This window comes from Erinaceus europaeus, chromosome 4 (assembly GCF_950295315.1).
Source record: "Erinaceus europaeus chromosome 4, mEriEur2.1, whole genome shotgun sequence".
Classification (NCBI taxonomy): Eukaryota; Metazoa; Chordata; class Mammalia; order Eulipotyphla; family Erinaceidae; genus Erinaceus; species Erinaceus europaeus.
In genome coordinates, this window is record NC_080165.1 from 53,871,987 (window position 1) to 53,894,266 (window position 22,280).

The window sequence follows — 22,280 nt, forward strand, 5'->3', positions numbered from 1 at the left end:
CATTCAAAAGTCAGTGGCATTCCTCTATGCAAACACTAAGTTAGAAGAAATTGAAATCCAGAAGTCAATTCCTTTTACTATAGCAACAAAAACAATAAAATATCTAGGAGTAAACCTAACCAAGGAAGTAAAAGACTTGTATACTGAAAATTATGAGTCACTACTCAAAGAAATTGAAAAAGACACAAAGCAGTGGAAAGATATTCCATGCTCATGGGTTGGAAGAATTAACATCATCAAAATGAATATATTACCTAGAGCCATCTACAAATTTAATGCTATCCCCATCGAGATCCCAAGCACATTTTTTAGGAGAATAGAAAAAATGCTACAAATGTTTATCTGGAAGCAGAAAAGACCTAGAATTGCCAAAACAATCTTGAGAAAAAAGAACAGAACTGGAGGCATCACACTCCCAGATCTCAAACTATATTATAGGGCCGCTGTCATCAAAACTGCTTGGTACTGGAACATGAATAGACACACTGACCAGTGGAATAGAATTGAGAGCCCAGAAATGAGGCCCCACACCTATGGACAGCTAATCTTTGACAAAGGGGTCCAGACTATTACATGGGGAAAGCAGAGTCTCTTCAACAAATGGTGTTGGAAACAATGGGTTGAAACATGCAGAAGAATGAAACTGAATCACTGTATTTCACCAAATACAAAAGTAAATTCCAAGTGGATCAAGGACTTGGATGTTAGACCACAAACCATCAAATACTTAGAGGAAAATATTGGCAGAACTCTTTTCCGCATAAATTTTAAAGACATTTTCAATGAAACGAATCCAATTACAAAGAAGACTAAGGCAAGTATAAACCTATGGGACTACATCAAATTAAAAAGCTTCTTCAGAGCAAAAGAAACCACTATAGAAACCAAGAGATCCCTCACAGAATGGGAGAAGATCTTTACATGCCACACATCAGATAAGAGTTTAATAACCAACATATATAAAGAGCTTGCCAGACTCAACAACAAGACAACAAATAACCCCATCCAAAAATGGGGGGAGGACTTGGACAGAATATTCACCACAAAAGAGATCCAAAAGGCTGAGAAACACATGAAAAAATGCTCCAAGTCTCTGATTGTCAGAGAAACGCAAATCAAGACAACAATGAGATATCACTTCACTCCTGTGAGAATGTCATATATCAGAAAAGGTAACAGCAGCAAATGCTGGAGAGGGTGTGGGGTCAAAGGAACCCTCCTGCACTGCTGGTGGGAATGTCATCTGGTCCAACCTCTGTGGAGAACAGTCTGGAGAACTCTCAGAAGGCTAGAACTGGACCTACCCTATCAGCCTGCAATTCCTCTCCTGGGGATATATCCTAAGGAACCCAACACATCCATCCAAAAAGATCTGTGTACACATGTTTTTTGGCAGCACAATTTGTAATAGCCAAAACCTGGAAACAACCCAGGTGTCCAACAACAGATGAGTGGCTGAGCAAGTTGTGGTATATATACACAATGGAATACTACTCAGCTATAAAAAATGGTGACTTCACTGTTTTCAGCCGATCTTGGATGGACCTTGAAAAAATCATGTTGAGTGAAATAAGTCAGAAACAGAAGGATGAATATGGGATGATCTCACTCTCAGGCCAAAGTTGAAAAACAAGATTAGAAAAGAAAACACAAGTCGAACCTGAAATAGAACTGGAGTATTACACCAAAGTAAAAGACTCTGGGGTGGGTGGGTGTGTGTGGAGAATACAGGTCCATGAAAGATGATGAATGACATAGTGGGGGTTGTATTGTTAAATGGGAATCTGGGGAATGTTATGCATGTAAAAACTATTGTATTTACTGTTGAATGTAAAACATTAATTCCCCAATAAAGAAATAAATTATTAAAAAAAAAAAGAAAAAGAAAAAATCATGTTGAGTGAAATAAGTCAGAAACAGAAGGATGAATATGGGATGATCTCACTCTCAGGCCGAAGTTGAAAAACAAGATCAGAAAAGAAAACACAAGTAGAACCTGAAATGGAATTGGCGTATTGCACCAAAGTAAAAGACTCTGGGGTGGGTGGGTGGGGAGAATACAGGTCCATGAAGGATGATAAGTGACATAGTGGGGGTTGTATTGTTAAATGGGAAACTGGGGAATGTTATGCATGTACAAACTATTGTATTTACTGTTGAATGTAAAACATTAATTCCCCAATTAAAAAAAAAAAAGAAAAAATCATGTTGAGTGAAATAAGTCAGAAACAGAAGGATAAATATGGGATGATCTCACTCTCAGGCCGAAGTTGAAAAACAAGATTAGAAAAGAAAACACAAGTAGAACCTGAAATGGAATTGGTGTATTGCACCAAAGTAAAAGACTCTGGGGTGGGTGGGTGGGGAAAATACAGGTCCATGAAGGATGATAAATGACATAGTGGGGGTTGTATTGTTAAATGGGAAACTGGGGAATGTTATGCATGTACAAACTATTGTATTTACTGCTGAATGTAAAACATTAATTCTCCAATTAAAAAAAAAAAAAGAAAAAATCATGTTGAGTGAAATAAGTCAGAAACAGAAGGATGAATATGGGATGATCTCACTCTCAGGCAGAAGTTGAAAAACAAGATCAGAAAAGAAAACAGAAGTAGAACCTGAAGTGGAATTGGCGTATTGCACCAAAGTAAAAGACTCTGGGGTGGGTGGGTGGGTGGGGAGAATATAGGTCCATGAAGGATGATGAATGACATAGTGGGGGTTGTATTGTTATATGGGAAACTGGGGAATGTTATGCATGTACAAACTATTGTATTTACTGTTGAATGTAAAACATTAATTCCCCAATAAAGAAATAAATTAAAAAAAAAAAAAAAAGAAAAAAAACACTGGACTTGATAGCCGGAGATCTGGTTTCTAGTCCAGTCTGCTACTACATTTAGTATGTATGTTGGAGGGGATAGAAAGAAAAAAATGTGCAAGGACTCGGCTTCAAGCTCTTGGTCCCCATCTGTGAGGGGAAAGCTTTGCAAGTGGTGAAACAGTACCGCAGGTGTCTATCTTTCTCTCTCCCATTATCCTCTTGGTTTCTGGCTGTCTCTATTCAATTAATAAAGACAATAAAAGGGGGTTGGGTGGTGGTGCAGTGGGTTAAGCGCATGTGGCGCCAAGCGCAAGGACCATTGTAAGGATCCTGGTTCGAGCCCCTGGCACCCCACCTGCAAGGGAGTCGCTTCACAGGCGGTGAAGCAGGTCTGCAGGTGTCTATCTTTTACTCCCCCTCTCTGTCTTTCCCATCTCTCTCCATTTCTCTCTGTTCTGTCCAACAATGAACAACATCAACAATGGCAACAATAATAACCACAACGTGGCTACAACAACAAGGGAACAAAAGGGAGAATAAATGGCCTCCAGTAGCGGTGGATTTATGGTGCAGGCACCGAGCCCAGCAATAACCTGGAGGAAAAAAATATTAAAATAAAGACAATAAAAAAATTTAAAAAGGGGAGTCAGGTGGTAGCACAGTGGGTTATGCGCATGTGACACGAAGCCCATGGACCGGTGTAAAGATCCTGGTTGGACCCCCGGTTCCCCACCTGTGGGGGAGTCACTTTCACTTCACAGGCAGTGAAGCAGGTCTGCAGGTGTCTCTTTCTCCCCCTCTCTGTCTTCCCCTCCTCTCTCCATTTCTCTCTGTCCTATCCAAAAACAACACCCATCAATAACAATACTAACTACAACAATAAAAAACACCAAGGGCAACAAAAGGGAATAAATAAATATTTTAAAAAAATTTAAAAGGGGGGGCAGGCAGTGATGCACCTGGTTAAATGCAAACATTGCAGTGTGCAAGGTTGCAAGTTCAAGCCTCTGGTCCCCACTTGCGGGGGGTGGGGGGGCTTCATGAGCAGTGGAACAGGCCTACAGGTATCTATCTATCTGTCTCTCTCCCTGTCTCCCCCTCCCTTCTTAGTTCCTGTCTCAATCCAATAATAAATAAAAACATTAAAAAATAAAATATTTTTAAAAAAGAAAGGAAAGAAAAGACTGCCAGGAGTGATGGATTTGTTGTAATAGCACTGACCTCCAGAAATAACCTTGATGGAAAAATCTCCAGCCCCTAGTTATTCCTCTCCCCTTTCTTTTTCTCTTTCTTTTTTTCTTTCTCTCTCTCTTCCCCCTTCTTCCTATCTTTCTTTCATTCAAAGATTTTATTTGTTCATGAAGAAGACAGGTGGAGAGAGAGAGAGATAAAGAACCAGATATCACTCTGGTAGATGTGCTGCCCAGGATTGAATCCAAGACTTCATGCTTCAAAGTCCAAAGCTTTATCTTCTGTGTCAACTCCCGGACCAGCCTTTTCTTCCTCTCTCTCTCTCGCTCCTCCATATGAGATAGAGAAACAGACAGTGAAAGAGACCACACCACCAATGCTTCCTTAAGTGCACTGGGGGTCAGGCTTGAACCTGCGTTGCACTCACAGCAAATCAGTACACTTTCCAAGTGAGTTATTTTGACAGCACAGTTACTCTTTCTTCGAAGACTCAGATGTCTGATTCATCTGCACTCACCTCTCTGGAACTACTGTTACTAAAGGAGAGGATGTGGTCCTTGGTCCTTCCGCCACACATCTTTCTAAAAGAGAATCTGTTAAGAGTAGAAAGGAGTTTAAGTTGGTAATCATACTCACCATAACCATTTCCTCACCCAACTTCCCAATATAGACACTTACCTACTTCCTCTTCTGAGTCCTCAGCCAGCAGGATCCCCTGGGATTGAGTTCCTCCCTGAACCCTGGGACTCTCCTCTACAATTAGAGGGCCCCGACAAACCAATGATGGGGGAGTACTCAGGCGACGATACTGGCAGGGCAAGTCACCAAAGAGAATCAACTCTTGGTCCCTCAGACGATGGCTTGTTCCAGGGCTCAGGACTTTAGGTGGTCTCAGGATCTGAGTACCATTGAGGCTCCCATAATCCTTGAGGATGGGTGCCTTGCTCCAAGACAAGATCTCAATCACTGCATGCTGTTTGGAGATTGATGGAAAGGGCAGCACCACAGAGCACTCAGGCATTCGGCCTATCACATTCTTCCCAAGATACAGTGGGAAATCTGAGAATTAGAGAGGGAAATAGGTTTCAAGGTCAGAGATCTGCCCTGTTGTCAGCAAACTGTTCCTATTAAGTACTCCATTAGTCCCTTAAGGTCCCCACAAGCAACAGGAAAATGAAAGGCCCTAGGACATCTAGGAATGGAGAATTATTTCTGAGTAAGTGTCCATTCACATTGGACTGCTATCTATTGTGCTTAAACAGGCCCCAAATCTTCCACCTTAACCATTTTAAGTACATAATTCAGTGATACTAAATATAATCATGCCTTTGTGTAACCATCACAACCATCCATTTCCAGACCATACTATATTCTTATTTGAATCCCTTCATCATCTACCAAAGTAAAGCTATCTTCAGAAAGGGCCAGAGAGGCTGTTTAGTAGTACAGTGCAATTTAAAGTACTGGGTTTGAACCCCAGCACTGTGTAATAAGAAAGACAAAAATAAACAGGACAGGATGGAGTTGGGGAGACAGCATAATGGTTATGTAAAAGGTTTTAATGCCTGAAGATTCAAAGTTCCAGGTTCAGTCCCCAGCACCATCAGAAACCAGAGCTGAGCAGTGATCTGGTAGCTGTGTCTATCATTAAAAATAAACAAAATATTTAACATAAATAAAAACACAACCACCTCCAACGAGTCCAGGACAGTAACAGGGAACATTCAATTCAATCATCTTTCTTTTTATCATTTCCATTAAAACTTTTTTTTCAGATCTAGGAGATGGCATAGTAGATAAGATATTAGACTCTCTAGTGGTCTGGGAGGTGGCTGAGTTCAATCTCCAGCAGCACATGTACCAGAGTGATGGCTGGTTCTTTGTCTCCTCCTATCTTTCTCATGAATAAATAAATTAATTCTTTAAAAAAAAAAAATCTGGACGGAGGAAAAAAAGAAAAAAAAAAAAAATCTAAAAAAAATATTGGACTCTCAAGCATGAGGTCCTGAGTTTGATCCCCAGGATCATATGTGCCAGAGTGATGCTCTGGTTTTCTCTCATAAATAAATAAACTATTTAAAAATAATAATAATAATTAACTGGGGGTCGGGTGGTATCATAGCTGGTTAGGCACACATGGCGCAAGCACAAGGGCCAGCGTAAGAACCCCCACCTGCGGGGGGGGGGGGGGTGTCACTTTACAAACCGTGAAGCAGGTCTGCAGGTGTCTATCTTTCTCTCCCCTCTGTCTTCCCCTCCTTTCTCGATTTCTCTCTGTCCTATCTAACAATGACAGCAATAACAACAACAATAATAACAACAAAGATAAAAGAGCAACAAAGGGGAAAAAATAAAAAATAAAGTTTCTTTAAAAAAATAAAATAGGGAGTCAGGCTGTAGCGCAGTGGGTTAAGCGCAGGTGGCGCAAAGCGCAAGGACCAGCATAAGGATCCCGGTTCGAGCCCTGGCTCCCCACCTGCAGGGGAATCGCTTCACAAGTGGTGAAGCAAAATAAATAAATAAAAATAAATAAGTAAATAAATAAATAAATAAATAAAATAAAGGACAGGGGTAGATAGCATAATGGTTATGCAAACAGACTCTCATGCCTGAGGCTCCAAAGTTCCAGGTTCAATCCCCTGTACCACCATAAGACAGTGCTCTGGTAAAAAAATAAATAAATAAAATTAAAAAAAATTAATTATTTATTATTGGATAGAGACAGAGAGAAATTAAGAGGGAGGAGCGAGATAGAGACACCTGCAGCCCTGCTTCACTATTTGTGGGGCTTTTCCCCTTCAAGTGGGGACCAGGGGCTTGAACCTGGGTCCTTGAGCAGTGTAATGTGTGTGCTCAACCAGGTGCACCACTACCTGGCCCCCTAAATAAATAAAATCTAAAAAAAAAAAAAAAAAAGATAAAACATATTTTTTCCAGGTATCTTTGAGACATATATAAGCTTCTTGCAAACCTCCAACTACCTCCCCACAAAAATAAAAGGCCTGGGGGTCAGGCGGTAGCATAGTGGGTTAAGTGCAGACGGCATGAAGCACAAGGACTGGCATAAGGATCCCAGTTCGAGCCCCTGCTCCCCACCTGCAGGGGGGTCGCTTCACAAGTGGTAAAGCAGGTCTGCAGGTGTCTTTCTCTCCCACCTCTGTCTTCCCCTCCTCTCTCCATTTCTCTGTCCTATGAAACGACGACGATCTCGACGACGATATCAAAAATAACAACAATAATAACCACAACAATAATAAAACAACAAGGGCAACAAAAGGGGAAAAAAAAATAAAAGGCCTATATTAGTACTTCAACACTCAATATCCTCTGACCTGTTTCTGGTCCATGGGTACTACTGAAGATACGCAATCGCCCTACAGGTTCCAAGCTACACCCGAAGTATTCACCAGGTATCTCTGGCTGCTCCTCTTCTTCAACATCCCAGTTAATTGCCTGGGTGTCCTCCATGATCTGGGAAGGAAATACATAACCGTCATCTCTATTACTGGAATATAGAGGCAATGGATAGTTAGGGTTAAGCCTGGAGGACTTAGAAGCTGATACTCCTCTTTCTGTCAACAAATTAGTTTTTTTTTAAAATAGATATTTAAAAAACATAGATATTAATGAGAGAGAAATAAGAGAACTATAGCATCACTCCAGCATATATGAAATGCAAGGTATCTAACTCAGGACCTCATGCTTGAGAGTCCAACACTATTCACCAACTGTCCTGTTTTTGTTCCCCTATCCCTCTGAAGCATTAAAAAAATATCTTTGTGGAGATCCCAAATTTTCATCTGCAATATTCCAGCCTTTAGTTTCATGATTAGTCAACAATTTGTTTCACTTTATATATTAACTCTTTTTATTTATTTATTTTATTTTCGAGAGAGATGCAGAGAGAGTAAGACACAGAGAGAAATCATATTAACTCTTTTTTCAGCCACCAGGTTCCAGATGCTACCATGATGCCAACCGGACTTCCTTGGGTAGACGACCCCACAAATGTGTCCTGGAACCCCGCTTCCCCAGAGCCCTGCCCCACTAGGGAAAGAGGGAGTTGTTGCCCTTGTTTTATTGTTGTTGTTGTTGTTGATGTTGTCGTTGGATAGGACAGAGAGAAATGGAGAGAGGAGAGGAAGACAGAGAGGGGGAGAGAAAGACAGACACCTGCAGACCTGCCTCACCTCCTGTGAAGCGACTCCCCTGCAGGTGGGGAGCCGGGGGCTCCAACCGGGATCCTTAGGTGGGTCGTTGTGCTTCGTGCCACATGTGCTTAGTGTTTCCTTTTTATAGAAAAAAAATACTTTGATCATGACACAGAAAAAGGAGTAAATGTTATAAAGTGGGGGAGACAGAGTAATGATTATGCAGAGACTCATGCCTGAGGCTCTAAGATCCCAGGTTCAATCCCTCGCACCACCATAAACCAAAGTTGAGCAGTGCACTGGTAAAAATAAATAAATAAATAAATAAATAAGTAAATTTATCGCACCAAAGTAAAAGACTCTGGGGTGGGTGGGTGGGGAGAATACAGGTCCATGAAGGATGATAGAGGACCTAGTGGGGGTTGTATTGTTATATGGGAAACTGGGGAATGTTATGCATGTACAAACTATTGTATTTACTGTTGAATGTAAAACATTAATTTTCCAGTAAAGAAATAAAAAAGAAAAAAGAAAAATAAATAAGTAAATCAAACAAGTATTATAAAATCTCAAGTACACAAACATGCAATCACATAGGCTTATTTATATAAACGTTTTGAGAAACAGAAACAATGCTTAACCTTACTATATACAACATACTGACAGTTTTCATTATTTATTCTTTTTCTTAAACAATGCTGCTCTTTTAAAAAAATTTATTTTACATTAACGAGAAATATAGACAGACACAAGCAGTATTGCAGGTGTCGCTCTTCCTCTCTTTTCTTGTTTTTAATTATCTTATGTATTTATTGAATAGAGACAGAAATTGAGAGGGAAAGGGGAGGTAGAGAGGAAGAGCGACAGAGAGACACTTGCAGCCCTGCCTCACCCCTTGAAAAGCTTCCCCCCTGCAGGTGGGGACCCGGGCCTTGCACATTAACCAGGTGTGTCACCACCTGGCCCCCCCATTAACTCCTTCCCTCTTGATTTGTGGCTGTGTCTATCCAACAAATGAATAAAGGTAATTTAAAAAATATATATTTATTTATGAGAAAGGTAGAGAGAGAAAGAACAAGACATCACTCTGGCACATGTGCTGAACTCAGGACCTCATGGTTGAGAATCCAGTGCTTTATGTACTGCTCCACCTCCCAGACCACAATTTAAAAAAAAATTTAAAAAAAAAAGAAAGACATAGGAGTCCGGCGGTAGCACAGCGGGTTAAGCGCACGTGATGCAAAGCACAAGGACTGACATAAGGATCCCAGTTCGAGCCCCTGGCTCCCCGCCTGCAGGGGAGTCGCTTCACAGGCGGTGAAGCAGGTCTGCAGGTATCTATCTTTCTCTCCTCCTCTCTCTGTCTTCCCCTCCTCTCTCCATTTCTCTCTGTCCTATCCAAAAACGATGACATCAATAACAACAACGATAACTACAATAATAAAACAACAAGGGAAACAAAAGGGAATAAATAAAATAATAAAAAAAAAAAAAAAGAAAGACATGGAAATAATCAGAGCACTGCTCAGTTCTGGCTTATGGTCCTGACAGGAATTGAACCTGGGAACTCAAGAGCCACAGGCAATGAAAGTCTTTTGCATTACCATTCTTCTTCTTCTTCTAGTGTTTGCCCTTCTTCCGTGGCCAGTCAACAGTGTCAGGTTGAGCCTGATGTCAAGTTTCGAGACCTCCTTATGCTGTCTCACCAGCCCTTTATTCTCTTTTTAAAATGCCAGTTGGCAACCTACTAAATTGATTTTACCACTGACCACTGGGTTGCAACCTGTACTTTAAGGGAAACTCTAGCCAATGTCAGCTATGTGTCAGAGGCTTGGAGAGACAGCATAATGGTTATGCAAATAACCTTCATACCTGAAGCTCCAAGCTTCCAAATTCAGTCCCCAGTATCATGTTAAACCAGAGCTGAGTAGTGCTCTGGTGAAAATCAATAAAATATTTAAAACAAAACAAAAACTATGTGTGAGACACTGTGTCATGTGTCAAACTTAATAACATAGGCAGGTGTTTAGGACATTTAGGCTAAGAAAAATAATCTGTTCAGGATAGTATAGCAGGTAAATGGAAAAGGTGGTTGTGGACACAGAGTCCATGTTATTTACAGTTAACCAGACTTTCTTAGTGTGACCAGACTAAAATGCAAAAAATTGTAAAAGTCAACATATATAGTGGTTTGCTTTGTACCAACTATTTTCATTTTTTTCTTTTTAAATATTTATTTATTCCCTTTTGTTGCCCTTGTTGTTTTATTGTAGTTATTCTGTTGTCATCGTCGTTGTTGGATAGGTCAGAGAGAAATGGAGAGAGGAGGGGAAGACAGAGAAGGGGAGAGAGAGACACCTGCAGACCCGCTTCACCGCCTGTGAAGTGATTCCCCTGCAGGTGGAGAGCCGGGGCCTCGAACCGGGATCCTTACACCAGTCCTTGTGCTTTGTGCCACGTGTGCTTAACCCGCTACCGCCCAACTCCCTATTTTCTTTTTAAAAAATATTTATGTATTCCCTTTTGTTGCCCTGGTTGTTTTATTGTTGTAGTTATTGTTGTTATTGATGTCATTGTTGTTGGATAGGACAGAGAGAAATGGAGAGATATGGGGAAGACAGAGAGGGGGAGAGAAAGACAGACACCTGCAGACCTGCTTCACCGCCTTTGAAGCGACTTCCCTGCAGGTGGGGAGCCGGGGGATGGAACCTGGATCCTTAGGCCTGTCCTTGCGCTTTGTGTGCCACCAGCGCTTAACCCGCTGTAATACTGCCCAACAACCCCCACAAGTATTTTCTATTACTTCATGTTATGTTATATGATTGACTCATTATTATGACTCGGCCAGGAAGGAAACAGCTCACTTGGTAGAGTATGCTTTACTAAGTTTAAATTTTATTTATTTGTTATTACAGAAAGAAATTGAGATAGAGGGAAACAGACAGAGAGACACTTGCAGTCCTGCTACACATCTGAAGCTTTCCCCCAGCAGGTAGGGGCCATGGGTTTGAACCTGAGTCCTTGTGCACTCTAATGTGAGTGCTTAACCAGGTGAGCCACTGCCTAGCCCCAAGTGTGCTTTTCTATGCACAAAGACCTAGTTTGACACCCCCCCCATGGAAGCACCATACAAAGGGGAAGCTTTATGAGCAGTAAAACAATGCTAGTATGTTTCTCTATTCCTGGCTTCACCTCTGTCTAGGGGAAGAAGAAAAAACAAACAGACAAAAAGAAAAAAAAAAGAGTGTACCAGAAGTGGTAGACTGATACAGATATACTGCCCCCCCCCCTGAAGCTTTGGTGGCATTAAAAACAAAATAAAACAAAAAATACAGTCTTTTCTGAGGGTTACCTTGAGTTGTGAGGTGTTTCAGGGCTATCATTAGTTAACACCATGACAGAAGACATCAAGACCATAACCAAGACCATTCCTTTTAGACAGCTGCTTCTCCATCCAGAACCAATCTAGGAACTGCTGGCAGAACTACTTGGCTTCCCACTGCTGTGAGAAGGTAGTGACAGCTGTGAAGGGGCTGATATCTCTGTGTATTGATGATACACTAGTGTGCGAGCGAGCCGCCTGCCCTGGGTATCAGTGTGGGATGACTGCTGGGCAGAGAGCACATTTGCAGGGAAGATCTGGATTGGCTCTCCTCAGCTCTCTTAGCCTATGTATGTTCTTTTGCTAGGGTGAAGGGGACCTAGCTACCCACCCTGGGATCTTAAGACATTGGTTGATAAATAATTGTTGGAAAAGGGTACAGAAATTATTGCAACAACTCCGTAAAGTAGGTATTACTTCTTATTTTCCAGATTACGACACTACAACAGATGGGCTTAAAAAAACAAGCAAACAACAAAAAAACTTGCCCCAAATCACCTACAAGTCTCTCTTAATTTTCTTTGATGGTTTTACATGCCCACAGGATAAAATAACACCTATCCCTAAGTAAGACCCTCTATGATTTGAACCTCATGTCCTGCGGTATGTGCCCCTCTGTCATGATTCAGTGACATAGAAGGGCATTTATCGCTCCCCAATCTCTGAACACAGTAGTTCTGTTGTGCCTCACGTGTGCAAACCTTAGCCCAACTCCTAGGCTCTTCGATCCCAGACTTTCTGGTCTAGTCTTTTTTTTTACCAGAGCACTTCTCAAATCGGGTTTATGGTGGTGCGGGGGATTGAATCTGGGATTTTGGAGCCGTAGACATGAGTCTCTTTGCATAACCATTACCTACCCCAGCCTTGGTCTAATCTAACTCTTAAAATTCAGCTCAAATGTCATTTTCTTGCTTTCTGAGCCCCCCCCCCCCCCCACGCGCACTGCTCAGCTCTGGCTTATGGGGCCTGAATGTGGGAGTCGAGAGCCTCAGTCCTGGTTCTCTGCATCACCATCAGGCTACGTACCCCGCCCACTCTCGGAGCTTCCTAAGGTAACCACGCAGCCACAGAGCTACCTATGCTAACACGCCGCATCATATGGCCGCCGTTTCCTTTTGTCTTCTGCCGGCACAGACCCAGAGAGCAGCACCCCCGCCCCACCCCAGGGTCCAACAGCTTCATTCATTCAAGAGCAGTGAGCCACCTGGTGCCATGGCAAGTCTTGTGGACGCATTCAGGAACCAAACATAAAATTAACCCTGCCCTCCCGAAGGTCTCAACACCAAGTTCACTAATGAAAGAAGAAACGGGGTGAAAACGCCAAAGAGCACACATGGAATTCACTTTAAAAAAGATGTCACCCTGGAGAGAAGCTGGGGTGGGGGAGGGGGCACGGAAAGTGGGCGCCTCCATGGAGGCGGCGCGAACTCCTAACTCCATCCTCCCGACCCGCGAGCTCGTGTCGACGCGGACCCCGGGCCCACCCGGGGGTTCCCTCATGGCCCAACAGTATCCCCGACCTTCCTCATACCTAAACTCGGGGAGGGGCTTCAAGCGAGGATGAGAAGAAACTTTCCAAGTCTTCTCCGCCCAGTGCCACCTAAGACACGCCCCTCCCGCCTTCCGGTAGAATCAAGATGGCATCGGGGAGATGCGCGCGAGGGCCCCCGGGACGCACCTACTAGGAGTCTCCGCGCGACACCAGTAAACCGTCACGACCCAGCTAGAGAGCGCGAGCGCAAGAGCGGAGGGGGAGGGGGAGACCTGCGCTGATTGGCTCCGGCCACTGTCTTTCACAGCCCCGCTGCAGATTGATTGATCAACCCTCACAGGGGGCGGCACAACCAAGGGCCCGCCCCGCTCACAGCTGAAAGTATCTGGGTGTGGGTGTCTCGGGGAGTCTGGGAACGGTTAAGCGGGGCGGTAATTTGAGGGCTCAGCTAACGCATAAAATAAAATAGCACAGGCGATTGGGCAGTTCCACGGGACAACCCAACGCCCACTTCCCGGCGCAGAGTTCCAAACTGTGACCACTGAGTCTGGCCTCCAGCAGCGGATAGAGGGGCTTACCAGCCAGCGCCCAAAGCATCGGGCGTGGCCAGAGCGCCGTTCCTCGGTCCTCCCAGATATGGTGTCCGCTGACTCATGAGAAATGCAACTGGGCTGCTGGTTGCAGTCGTGGCTGGAGATCCGCAGTTTGGAGAATGGCTTGTAGGCGTGGTGTTTGAGAACGCATTTCCTTCTGATTTGGTTTATTTTGTACAAGTCCTGTAATTCCTCCCTAACAATACATCCCTGATGGGCATTTTGAGGTACCTTTCCTAAAGCAAAGCCCTTTAGGGCAAACAGAACCGCTTAAGGAACCCTTTCCCCCTCCCCTCCAGTGTTGTTGCTGGGGCTCCGAATCCACTTCTCCTGGAGGCTATTTTTCCCCTTTTGTTGTTCTTGTTGTTTGATCATTGTTGTGGTTATTATTTTTGTTGTCTTTGATATCGTTGGATAGGACAGAGAAAGGGAGGGGGGAGAGAAAGATAGACACCTGCAGACCTGCTTCACCGCTTGTGAAGGGACCCCCCCTGAGGTGGGGAGCCGGGGGCTCGAACCGGCATCCTTCTTCCAGGCTTTGTGCTTTGAGCCATGTGTGCTTAACCCGCTGCGCTACCGTCCTACCCCCTAATTAACCGTCTTAAAGGCTGATCGAGGTCTCTCAATCGGTGTAGGGTAATAAAAATTATTTATTTCATTTCATACTAAAATCTGAAAAGAAACATTTGTACATGGTTATAGTGTAGAAGTTCTTTTGCATTTGTATTGCTTTTGACACAAATGTAGATTTTGAACGGGGAATAGCATAATGGGTATGCAAACAGACTCATGCCTGAGGCTCCTAAATCCCAGGTTCAATCCCCCGCACCACCATAAGCCAGAGCTGGAGCAGTGCTCTGGTGTTTCTATCTCTCAAAAATAAAAGAAATAAAAATATTTAAAAAAATAAATGTAGATTCACAGAGAACATTGAGGCCGTGAAGTTAACTTGCCTACATTCCTACAGTTTGAGAAATTCTAAATTGTGAACTCTATCATAACAAAACTCACAAGGATCGTGTCCTAAAACAAATTAAGTTAGAAAGGTCTTGGTCAACATGATGTTCCTGTTCCTTTATTTAGATAGTAACAGAGAAATTTGTGTTTGATGCTGATTTTGATACCATGTCCTGAATTATAGCTATTCATCCAACTGCAAGATATTGGAGGTTAGGGAGCTGATAACAGTCATTTTTACGTCCCTGGCTTCTGGTTTGGTGGATCAAATGAGTTAGTTTCTCAGAAGAAGCATGTGACTCTGATTTGAGCCTATTCAAATTTCCCCCATCAATAGCCACCATCCCCTCTCCCCGTAGATTTGTTTTTAAATTTCAGCCCATGGGCTCTTAAAAGGTTGCAATGGGGGACAGAGGTATGCAAAGAGACTCTCATGCCAGAGGCTCTGAAGTCCCAGGTTCAATACCCACACCACCATAAACCAGAGCTGAGAAGTGCTCTGGTAAAAAACAACAAAGTTACAATGGGGAACCATTGTCAGTGAAATAAATAAACTGAAAAAAAAATCACTGACTTGGGGTCCGGTGGTGAAGTACATGGTTGCACACACCTCACCAGGAAGGACAAAAGACCCCAAGTCCCACCTGCAGGGGGTGAGTCGTGGAGCAGGTGCCTCTCTTCCTTTCTATTTCTTTCTTTCTTTTTTTTTTTTTCCCCCAGGGTTATTGCTGGGCTCGGTGCCTGCACCATGAATCCACCGCTCCTGGAGGCCATTCCCCCCCTTTTTGTTGCCCTAGTTGTTGCAGCCTCATTGCGGTTATTATTGCCATTGTTGACGTTGCTTTGTTGTTGGATAGGACAGAGAGAAATGGAGAGAGGAGGGGAAGACAGAGAGAGAGGGGAGAGAAAGATAGAAACCTGCATGCCTGCTTCACCGCCCGTGAAGCGACTCCCCTGCAGGAGGGGAGCCGGGGGCTCGAACCGGGATCCTTACGCTGGTCCTTGCGCTTTGCGCCACGTGCGCTTAACCCACTGCGCCACCGCCCGACCCCCACCTTTCTATTTGTTTCTATCAAGTAAATACATAAAAAAGATAAATCACTGACTTCATCAAAGTGTCTAAAGGCAAACTTAAAATACACTGAAATGCTACAGATACCTCACCTCATAGTTTTGTTTGATGTGACTACATCTTTACTCTAAGACCCAGATTGCATACAAGGAAGGACAAAGACTTCTAGCATCACGAGACCCAGAGATCAGCTTCTCTTTGAACAGATCCATCAGATAATTATATCTCTATCCTGAAAAGTCCTTGCTGCAATGTTGTATCCCTTTCTAACAATATCATTAAAAAACTCCCAAGGAAATAGCAGGATGACAATCGACTCCTCCTCCCTGAGGCATATGGGGGAGTAGCGGCTTACTAGAGTTCATGCCTTGGGTAATCAAAGGACTGGCTGTTTGATAGAGTTCAGTGCCGCATTTCTCTCCAGTTTTTGCTGAGCTCAGCAGTCCAGCGTTTCCCAAGCGCCAGCATAGGGGGAGCTTTCAGGGCGTGTCCTCCAACCCACCTCCCAAAGCTTGGTACTTAAAAAGATTCTCAATTTCTATATCCCAGTAAACGTCTTTTTTTGTAAAAAAAAAAAAATGGGGCACAAAGAAAACTAATCTTGCGCAAAACTCACTTTTCAAAAAAAAAAAAAATCACAAAAATCTCAAATCCAGACCCGGTACCCATATCCATTCGTCCCTTCATTTTGCAGCGTGGACAACAATAGAGCACTACAATTCCCAGAGAGCCCTGCGCTCGGCCCCGCAGCAGAGACCAATGGATGGCTGATATTTGACTGGTTTCAACGAATCAGAGCTTGCTTCGCGGAGGCTTTGTCTTCCGACGGTGGTGCAGAGCTCTTTCTCCCGCCTCCAAGTCCGGCGCACGCGCGCCCCGCCCTGCCCGCCTTCCCTCCTGCGCCCTCCCCTCTTTTCCTCCCTCTCAGAATCTTCCTGCCGCGGCGTTCGGACCTCGCTGCTCCAGCCTCCGGGGCACGTCCCAGCTTTCCAGCCGGCGACTAACAGCAGCAAAGCAAAAAAAAAAAAGAAAGAATATATACTAATTTTTTTTCTTGCCCCGTACATATCTTGAGGCGAGCACAAAGTTTTAAGTAAATTTTAATCATGAGGGAAATCGTGCACATCCAGGCCGGTCAGTGTGGCAACCAGATCGGTGCTAAGGTAAGAGTTTTAAACCTCTTTTAAGAAAAAAAAAAAAGTTCATTTTTGAGAAGGGAGAAATCGTGACGAATGCTTATGGGGCACTTGCTCTCTGCATTCTTAGTCAAGATTTGCTAGAAAACAAAAGTTTGTAGGTTGAATTTGCTTTTGAAAATGGAACGTTATTTTCCCCCCGGCAAGATCATTTTTGGGGGAGCTATTGAATGCATTCTCTAGGTCCTTTTCTTTTTTTGGGGGGGTGGGTGGGTCCTCGTCGGAGTTTCAATGAGATTTCTGCTAGAGAACGGTTCAAGGACTGAGGAAAGAGGGAAGGAAATGCGGAAACGGCCCGAAACAAAGCGATGTGAGGTTTTCTGCTAGTAAACCCCCCTAGGTGGGCTTGGTGGAACTAAGCCGGAAGGAGAAAGGGCGAGGTTAGGCCAGCGGCAGAGGCTGGAGCCCAAGGATGGGGCCGGGGTGGGCTGCACTGGGTGTTACCCTGCACAAAAGAGCAGCGGTCCTAGCGCGCCCGCGGTTTCTGAGGGCGGTCCTGCAGATTCTGAATGCAGGCTAAAACTGTGCTGGGGTGATTTTTTTTTTTTTTTTTTTTTTACCTTTTTTTCCAATTCTCAACGAGATCATTACGTGCTTAAGCAGATAATGGGAATAAAGGGAAGCCATTTTCTTTTAGGGGACCCTCTAGAGACGCAATGGTCAGACAGGGTGAGGGCGATCATTCTGAAGAGAAGGGAATTTTTTTTTTTTTTTTTTTGGCGCGCGCGGTTACAGTGTAGCGGGGGAGGGGTGAGGAGGAAGTGTTGCTGCTACGTTGTAGCAAAAGGGCGGGACCCTGCGGGGGCGGGGTGGGGCGCTCGCGGACAATGAGCCCCTGCGGGCGGGCGGGGGCGCGCACTCCCCCGGCGGCCCCGCCCCTGGCGCGCCGACTTCGCGCCTCGGCCCCGCCTACGCGCCGCTCTCTTTGTCGGCTGCTCTGCGCGCGCGGCGCCGCAGTCACGTGATGGCGTGGGGGTGGGGTCGGCTGCGGTAGCAGCGGCCACGCCTCGCTGCGATCCGAACCCTTTGTGCGAGGCGGGCAGGGGCGGTGCCCAGCGAGGGGTGGGTACAGGCGGGCGCGCGTAGCAGGTGGGCCGCCTCCATCCCCTCCCCGCGGGGCCTACCCTCGCCTTTCCCTCTCCCGCTGCACATCAATTCACATTCCAGGCAGTGAAAACGGCTTTCCCGGGGGCGTCTAGAAGGGCACTGCAGACAGGTCGAGCGGGTGCTTGGGTTTTGCAAGGGCGTGTCCAGTAAAATGGCGGCATGGGGCATAAGTGACTGGGATCTGAGTTGTGGAGAACTCAGTTGCGCTCTCTCCGACAGTTCTGGGAGGTGATCAGTGATGAGCATGGCATCGATCCTACCGGCACCTATCACGGGGACAGCGACCTGCAGCTGGACCGCATTTCTGTGTATTACAATGAAGCCACAGGTGAGGGCAGAAGCCACAGGACAGGCTGCATTTCTTTTTTTTTTTTTTTTTACCAGAGCACTGCTCAGCTCTGGCTTGTGGTGCGGGGGATTGAACCTGGGACTTGATGGAGCCTCAGGCTTGAGAGTTTGTTTGCATAACCATCATGCTGTCTACCCCCGCTCTCCAGCTGCATTTCTGAGTGCTATTAATAGCCCTGGAGAACTGCATCCCCGTTGAATGAACTCATTCCTTTTATGTCATCTAACTTCAATCCCCACGTTGGGGCCAAAAAAAACCCAGCTCTGCTGCCACCTGGTGGCTGCGCTTAAAATCAGGAAGTTTGTGTTTCTGCCTGTCTCAACCTCTATTTACCTTACCTTATGTGTTAACTTTTGCTTTCCCACTTCCATGTAGGTGGCAAATATGTTCCTCGTGCTATCTTGGTGGATCTAGAACCTGGGACCATGGACTCTGTTCGCTCAGGTCCTTTTGGTCAAATCTTCAGACCAGACAACTTTGTTTTTGGTGAGTTACAAAGAAGACATCATTTAATTTGCTTGGCTGCATTCTGAAATCTTGAATGTAGAGTAGTAGTAGTGACTGCTTTAGATGGGAAATTATACCGGTGTATAAAACAAATGTGGTGTCCACCACAATTGTCCTAAAGGGGGAGATGGAAATGTGTTTTTTTTATAATTTAATTTACTTAACTAAAAGTTTTTTATCTTTATTTTTTGGGTAGAAACAGCCAGAAATAGAGCGAAGAGTAGACACACTTGCAGCACTGCTTCACTTGTGAAGCTTTCCCCCTGCTTGTGCATTCTAAGGTGCTCTCAACTGTGTGTACCACCACCCAGCCCTGTTTTTTTTTTTAAGCCAGAGCACTGCTCAGTTCTGGTTTAGGGTGGTGTGGGGCCTTTGAACCTGGGACTTTGGAGCCTCAGATTAGTCTCTGCATGACCATTGTGCTCTCTACCCTGGCCCAGGTTCCGTATCTTTTGCGCTAATCAAGCTTGTTGATGACTCCCATTCTAGGTCAGTCTGGGGCAGGCAACAACTGGGCCAAAGGCCACTATACTGAAGGAGCTGAGCTGGTCGACTCTGTCCTGGATGTGGTACGAAAGGAAGCAGAGAGCTGTGACTGCCTCCAGGGCTTCCAGCTGACCCACTCACTGGGTGGGGGCACAGGCTCTGGAATGGGCACCCTACTTATCAGCAAGATCAGAGAAGAGTACCCTGACAGAATCATGAATACCTTCAGTGTGGTTCCCTCACCTAAAGTGTCTGACACTGTAGTTGAGCCCTACAATGCCACCCTCTCTGTTCATCAGTTAGTAGAGAACACTGATGAAACCTACTGTATTGACAACGAGGCCCTTTATGATATCTGCTTCCGCACCCTCAAGCTGACCACTCCAACCTACGGAGACCTGAACCACCTCGTCTCAGCCACCATGAGCGGTGTCACCACCTGCCTCCGCTTCCCTGGCCAGCTCAATGCTGACCTCCGCAAGCTGGCAGTCAACATGGTGCCCTTCCCTCGTCTCCACTTCTTCATGCCTGGCTTTGCCCCCCTCACCAGCCGTGGAAGCCAGCAATATCGGGCTCTCACTGTGCCCGAACTCACCCAGCAGGTCTTTGATGCCAAGAATATGATGGCTGCCTGTGATCCTCGCCATGGTCGCTACCTCACTGTGGCTGCTGTCTTCCGTGGGCGGATGTCCATGAAGGAGGTAGATGAGCAGATGCTTAACGTGCAGAATAAGAATAGCAGCTACTTCGTGGAATGGATCCCCAACAACGTCAAGACAGCTGTCTGTGACATCCCACCCCGTGGCCTCAAGATGGCAGTCACCTTCATCGGCAATAGCACAGCTATCCAGGAGCTCTTCAAGCGCATCTCAGAGCAGTTCACTGCCATGTTCCGCAGGAAGGCCTTCCTCCACTGGTACACAGGTGAGGGCATGGACGAGATGGAGTTCACTGAGGCTGAGAGCAACATGAACGACCTCGTCTCTGAGTACCAGCAGTACCAAGATGCTACCGCAGAAGAGGAGGAAGATTTCGGTGAGGAGGCTGAAGAGGAGGCCTAAGCAGAGCCCAGTCACCTCAGTTCCCTCGGCCTTCTCAATTGCCCCTTTCTCTCCCTCAGAATTTGCTTTTTCTGCCCCCCCTTTTTTTTGTGGTGGGGGTGAGGGATTCTAAACAGGCGCTCAATAAATATTTGTTTGTTGAATGTCTCCTCTCTTTCCACTCTGGGAAATCTAGATTTCTGCCATTCTGGGTAACCTGTTGCCCACTGTCATCTATCTAGTTAATATTTCCTTTTCTGTTTTTAAGATCATTCCCCCAGAAGCTGGGTCTCATCCAGGTCCCACTTAGAACCATGTGCTAAAAAACCAAAATGGCCACCATTTAACTCCTTCAGTAGCCAAGTGAAAGAAAACCAGGTTACTTTGAGTTCAAGTAGAGGTCCCTGTGAGGCAGAGGTGGTGGGATTTTTCTATTCTAGAGCAATTTTGGAGGAGGGGGTCAGGCTATTGAAGTTATACTATTCTAGGCATTTCTTCTCCTCAACTTCAGGGGAGGCATATAACAGTATTATTTCTGTTTTCTAAGCTCTGTTCTGAGTTGTCTTTTGTTAGTAGTTTCTGTCAAATGGGAGTCTTTCTTGTTTACTTCTCACATTGGACTTCTTTTCCCCATGTTGGAGGGGAACTGTCAAGAAGGGGGGAAAGTCCAGAAAGTCTGTCCTTATTCCCCTCTTTTTTGCCCAAAAAGAGGAATGCCAGCCCTGCTGTATATATATGGAAGTGTAGTACCCAGGTGAGTCATTCCCCAGAGGAGAGGGGACTGGAGACCCACCTTTGGTAACATCTCTTGCTATTGCCTTTACCCCCACCTTTGGTTTTGCCCTATTCTACACTTCAAATTTCTACTTTGTGTTGAACTTGCTTTTTTTCATATTGAAAAGATGAAATTGCCCTCCCCAAGAGCCAAAAATAAATGAGAATTGGAACAAAACGTAAGTTGTGAGGTGTGCTTATTTAGGGAAAGCTCACAGAGGGACACATGGGTTTCAAGTTATAACAAGAACCAGATACCATTCCTGGTATGTGTTCTGCTGGGGCTTGAACTCAGGACCTCATGCTTAAGAATGTAATGCTTTATCTACAGTGCCACCTCCCATAAAACCAGTATATTCTTGTATACGTTAAGTGATGAGCACATCCTACTACTTAACTGATCTACATCATACACTGCTCTGGCATTTAATCTCTGGTTGGTGCTGGTTTCTTTTAGCCACTGAATGGGTGCCTGCACTGTTCCCAGTGGCCTTTAGTACTAGTGCTCCCTGGGACTTGTGGAAGACTCTCAGGCCTTCTAGGTACATAAACCAGAAATAGGTTGGATCACAGGTTTATCCTTAGAAATCCAGACTTGAAAGCCAGGCTTGTACCATTTCAGATCAACATAGAAGCAGGGCACTGCTTTATTTTTTCTATAAACTACTGAAAACTAAATGCATGCACTGCTAAACTTGACACTTCATGCTCTATATATAAAAACAATTTTTTAAAAAATATTTTATTCCCTTTTGTTGCCCTTGTTTTTATTGTTGGATAGGACAGAAATGGAAAGAGGAGGGGAAGACACCTGCAGACCTGCTTCACTGCTTGTGAAGCGACTCCCCTGCAGGTGGGGAGCCGGGGTTCGAACTGGGATCCTTATGCCGGTCCTTGTGCTTTGCACCACCTGCGCTTAACCCACTCCCATAAAAACAATTTTCTAAAAGATCTTCCTTGGAGCTCAGGGGTGGAGTATTTGCAAGTCAAGATCTTCCTTGGAAATTGAACAACTTCCTTTGGTCATATTAGTAATTTTAGGCAGGTTTTGTTTAACCAGAGCACTGATAGCTCTGGCTTGTGGTGTGGGTGTTTGCTAGTTTGGATTGGACTTTGTAGCCTCAGACATCGAGTCTTTGCATAGCCATTATGCTAT

The 22,280-nt window shown here is 44.9% G+C and overlaps 2 protein-coding genes across 7 annotated transcripts in view; one reads left to right on the plus strand and one right to left on the minus strand.

Moving 5' to 3' along the window:
* The window catches only part of MDC1 (mediator of DNA damage checkpoint 1), a 38,574-nt gene extending 25,183 nt beyond the window's left edge, over positions 1-13,391 (minus strand). For 4 of the 5 annotated variants that reach the window (XM_060189386.1, XM_060189384.1, XM_060189383.1 and 1 more), the window contains exons 1-4: positions 13,083-13,223; positions 7,351-7,489; positions 4,697-5,077; positions 4,536-4,611 (exon numbers count right to left, since the gene is read on the minus strand). In XM_060189386.1, coding sequence (XP_060045369.1) covers positions 4,536-4,611; positions 4,697-5,077; positions 7,351-7,486 — 593 coding nt within the window. In that variant the 5' untranslated portion in view covers positions 7,487-7,489; positions 13,083-13,223. The other variant, XM_016192217.2, reaches the window with a different exon arrangement.
* Positions 13,392-16,575: 3,184 nt separating this feature from the next.
* On the plus strand, positions 16,576-20,514 carry TUBB (tubulin beta class I). Of its 2 annotated transcripts, none has more exons than XM_060189409.1 (4): positions 16,576-16,828; positions 18,188-18,296; positions 18,693-18,803; positions 19,314-20,514. In XM_060189409.1, the coding sequence occupies exons 1-4, from the start codon at positions 16,772-16,774 to the stop codon at positions 20,369-20,371; spliced, it is 1,335 nt and encodes a 444-aa protein (XP_060045392.1). In that variant the 5' UTR covers positions 16,576-16,771; the 3' UTR covers positions 20,372-20,514. The 2 variants fall into 2 exon arrangements, with proteins under 2 accessions (XP_060045392.1, XP_060045393.1); XM_060189410.1 differs by lacking the exon at positions 16,576-16,828 and adding an exon at positions 18,059-18,077.
* The last annotated feature ends 1,766 nt before the right edge of the window (positions 20,515-22,280 follow it).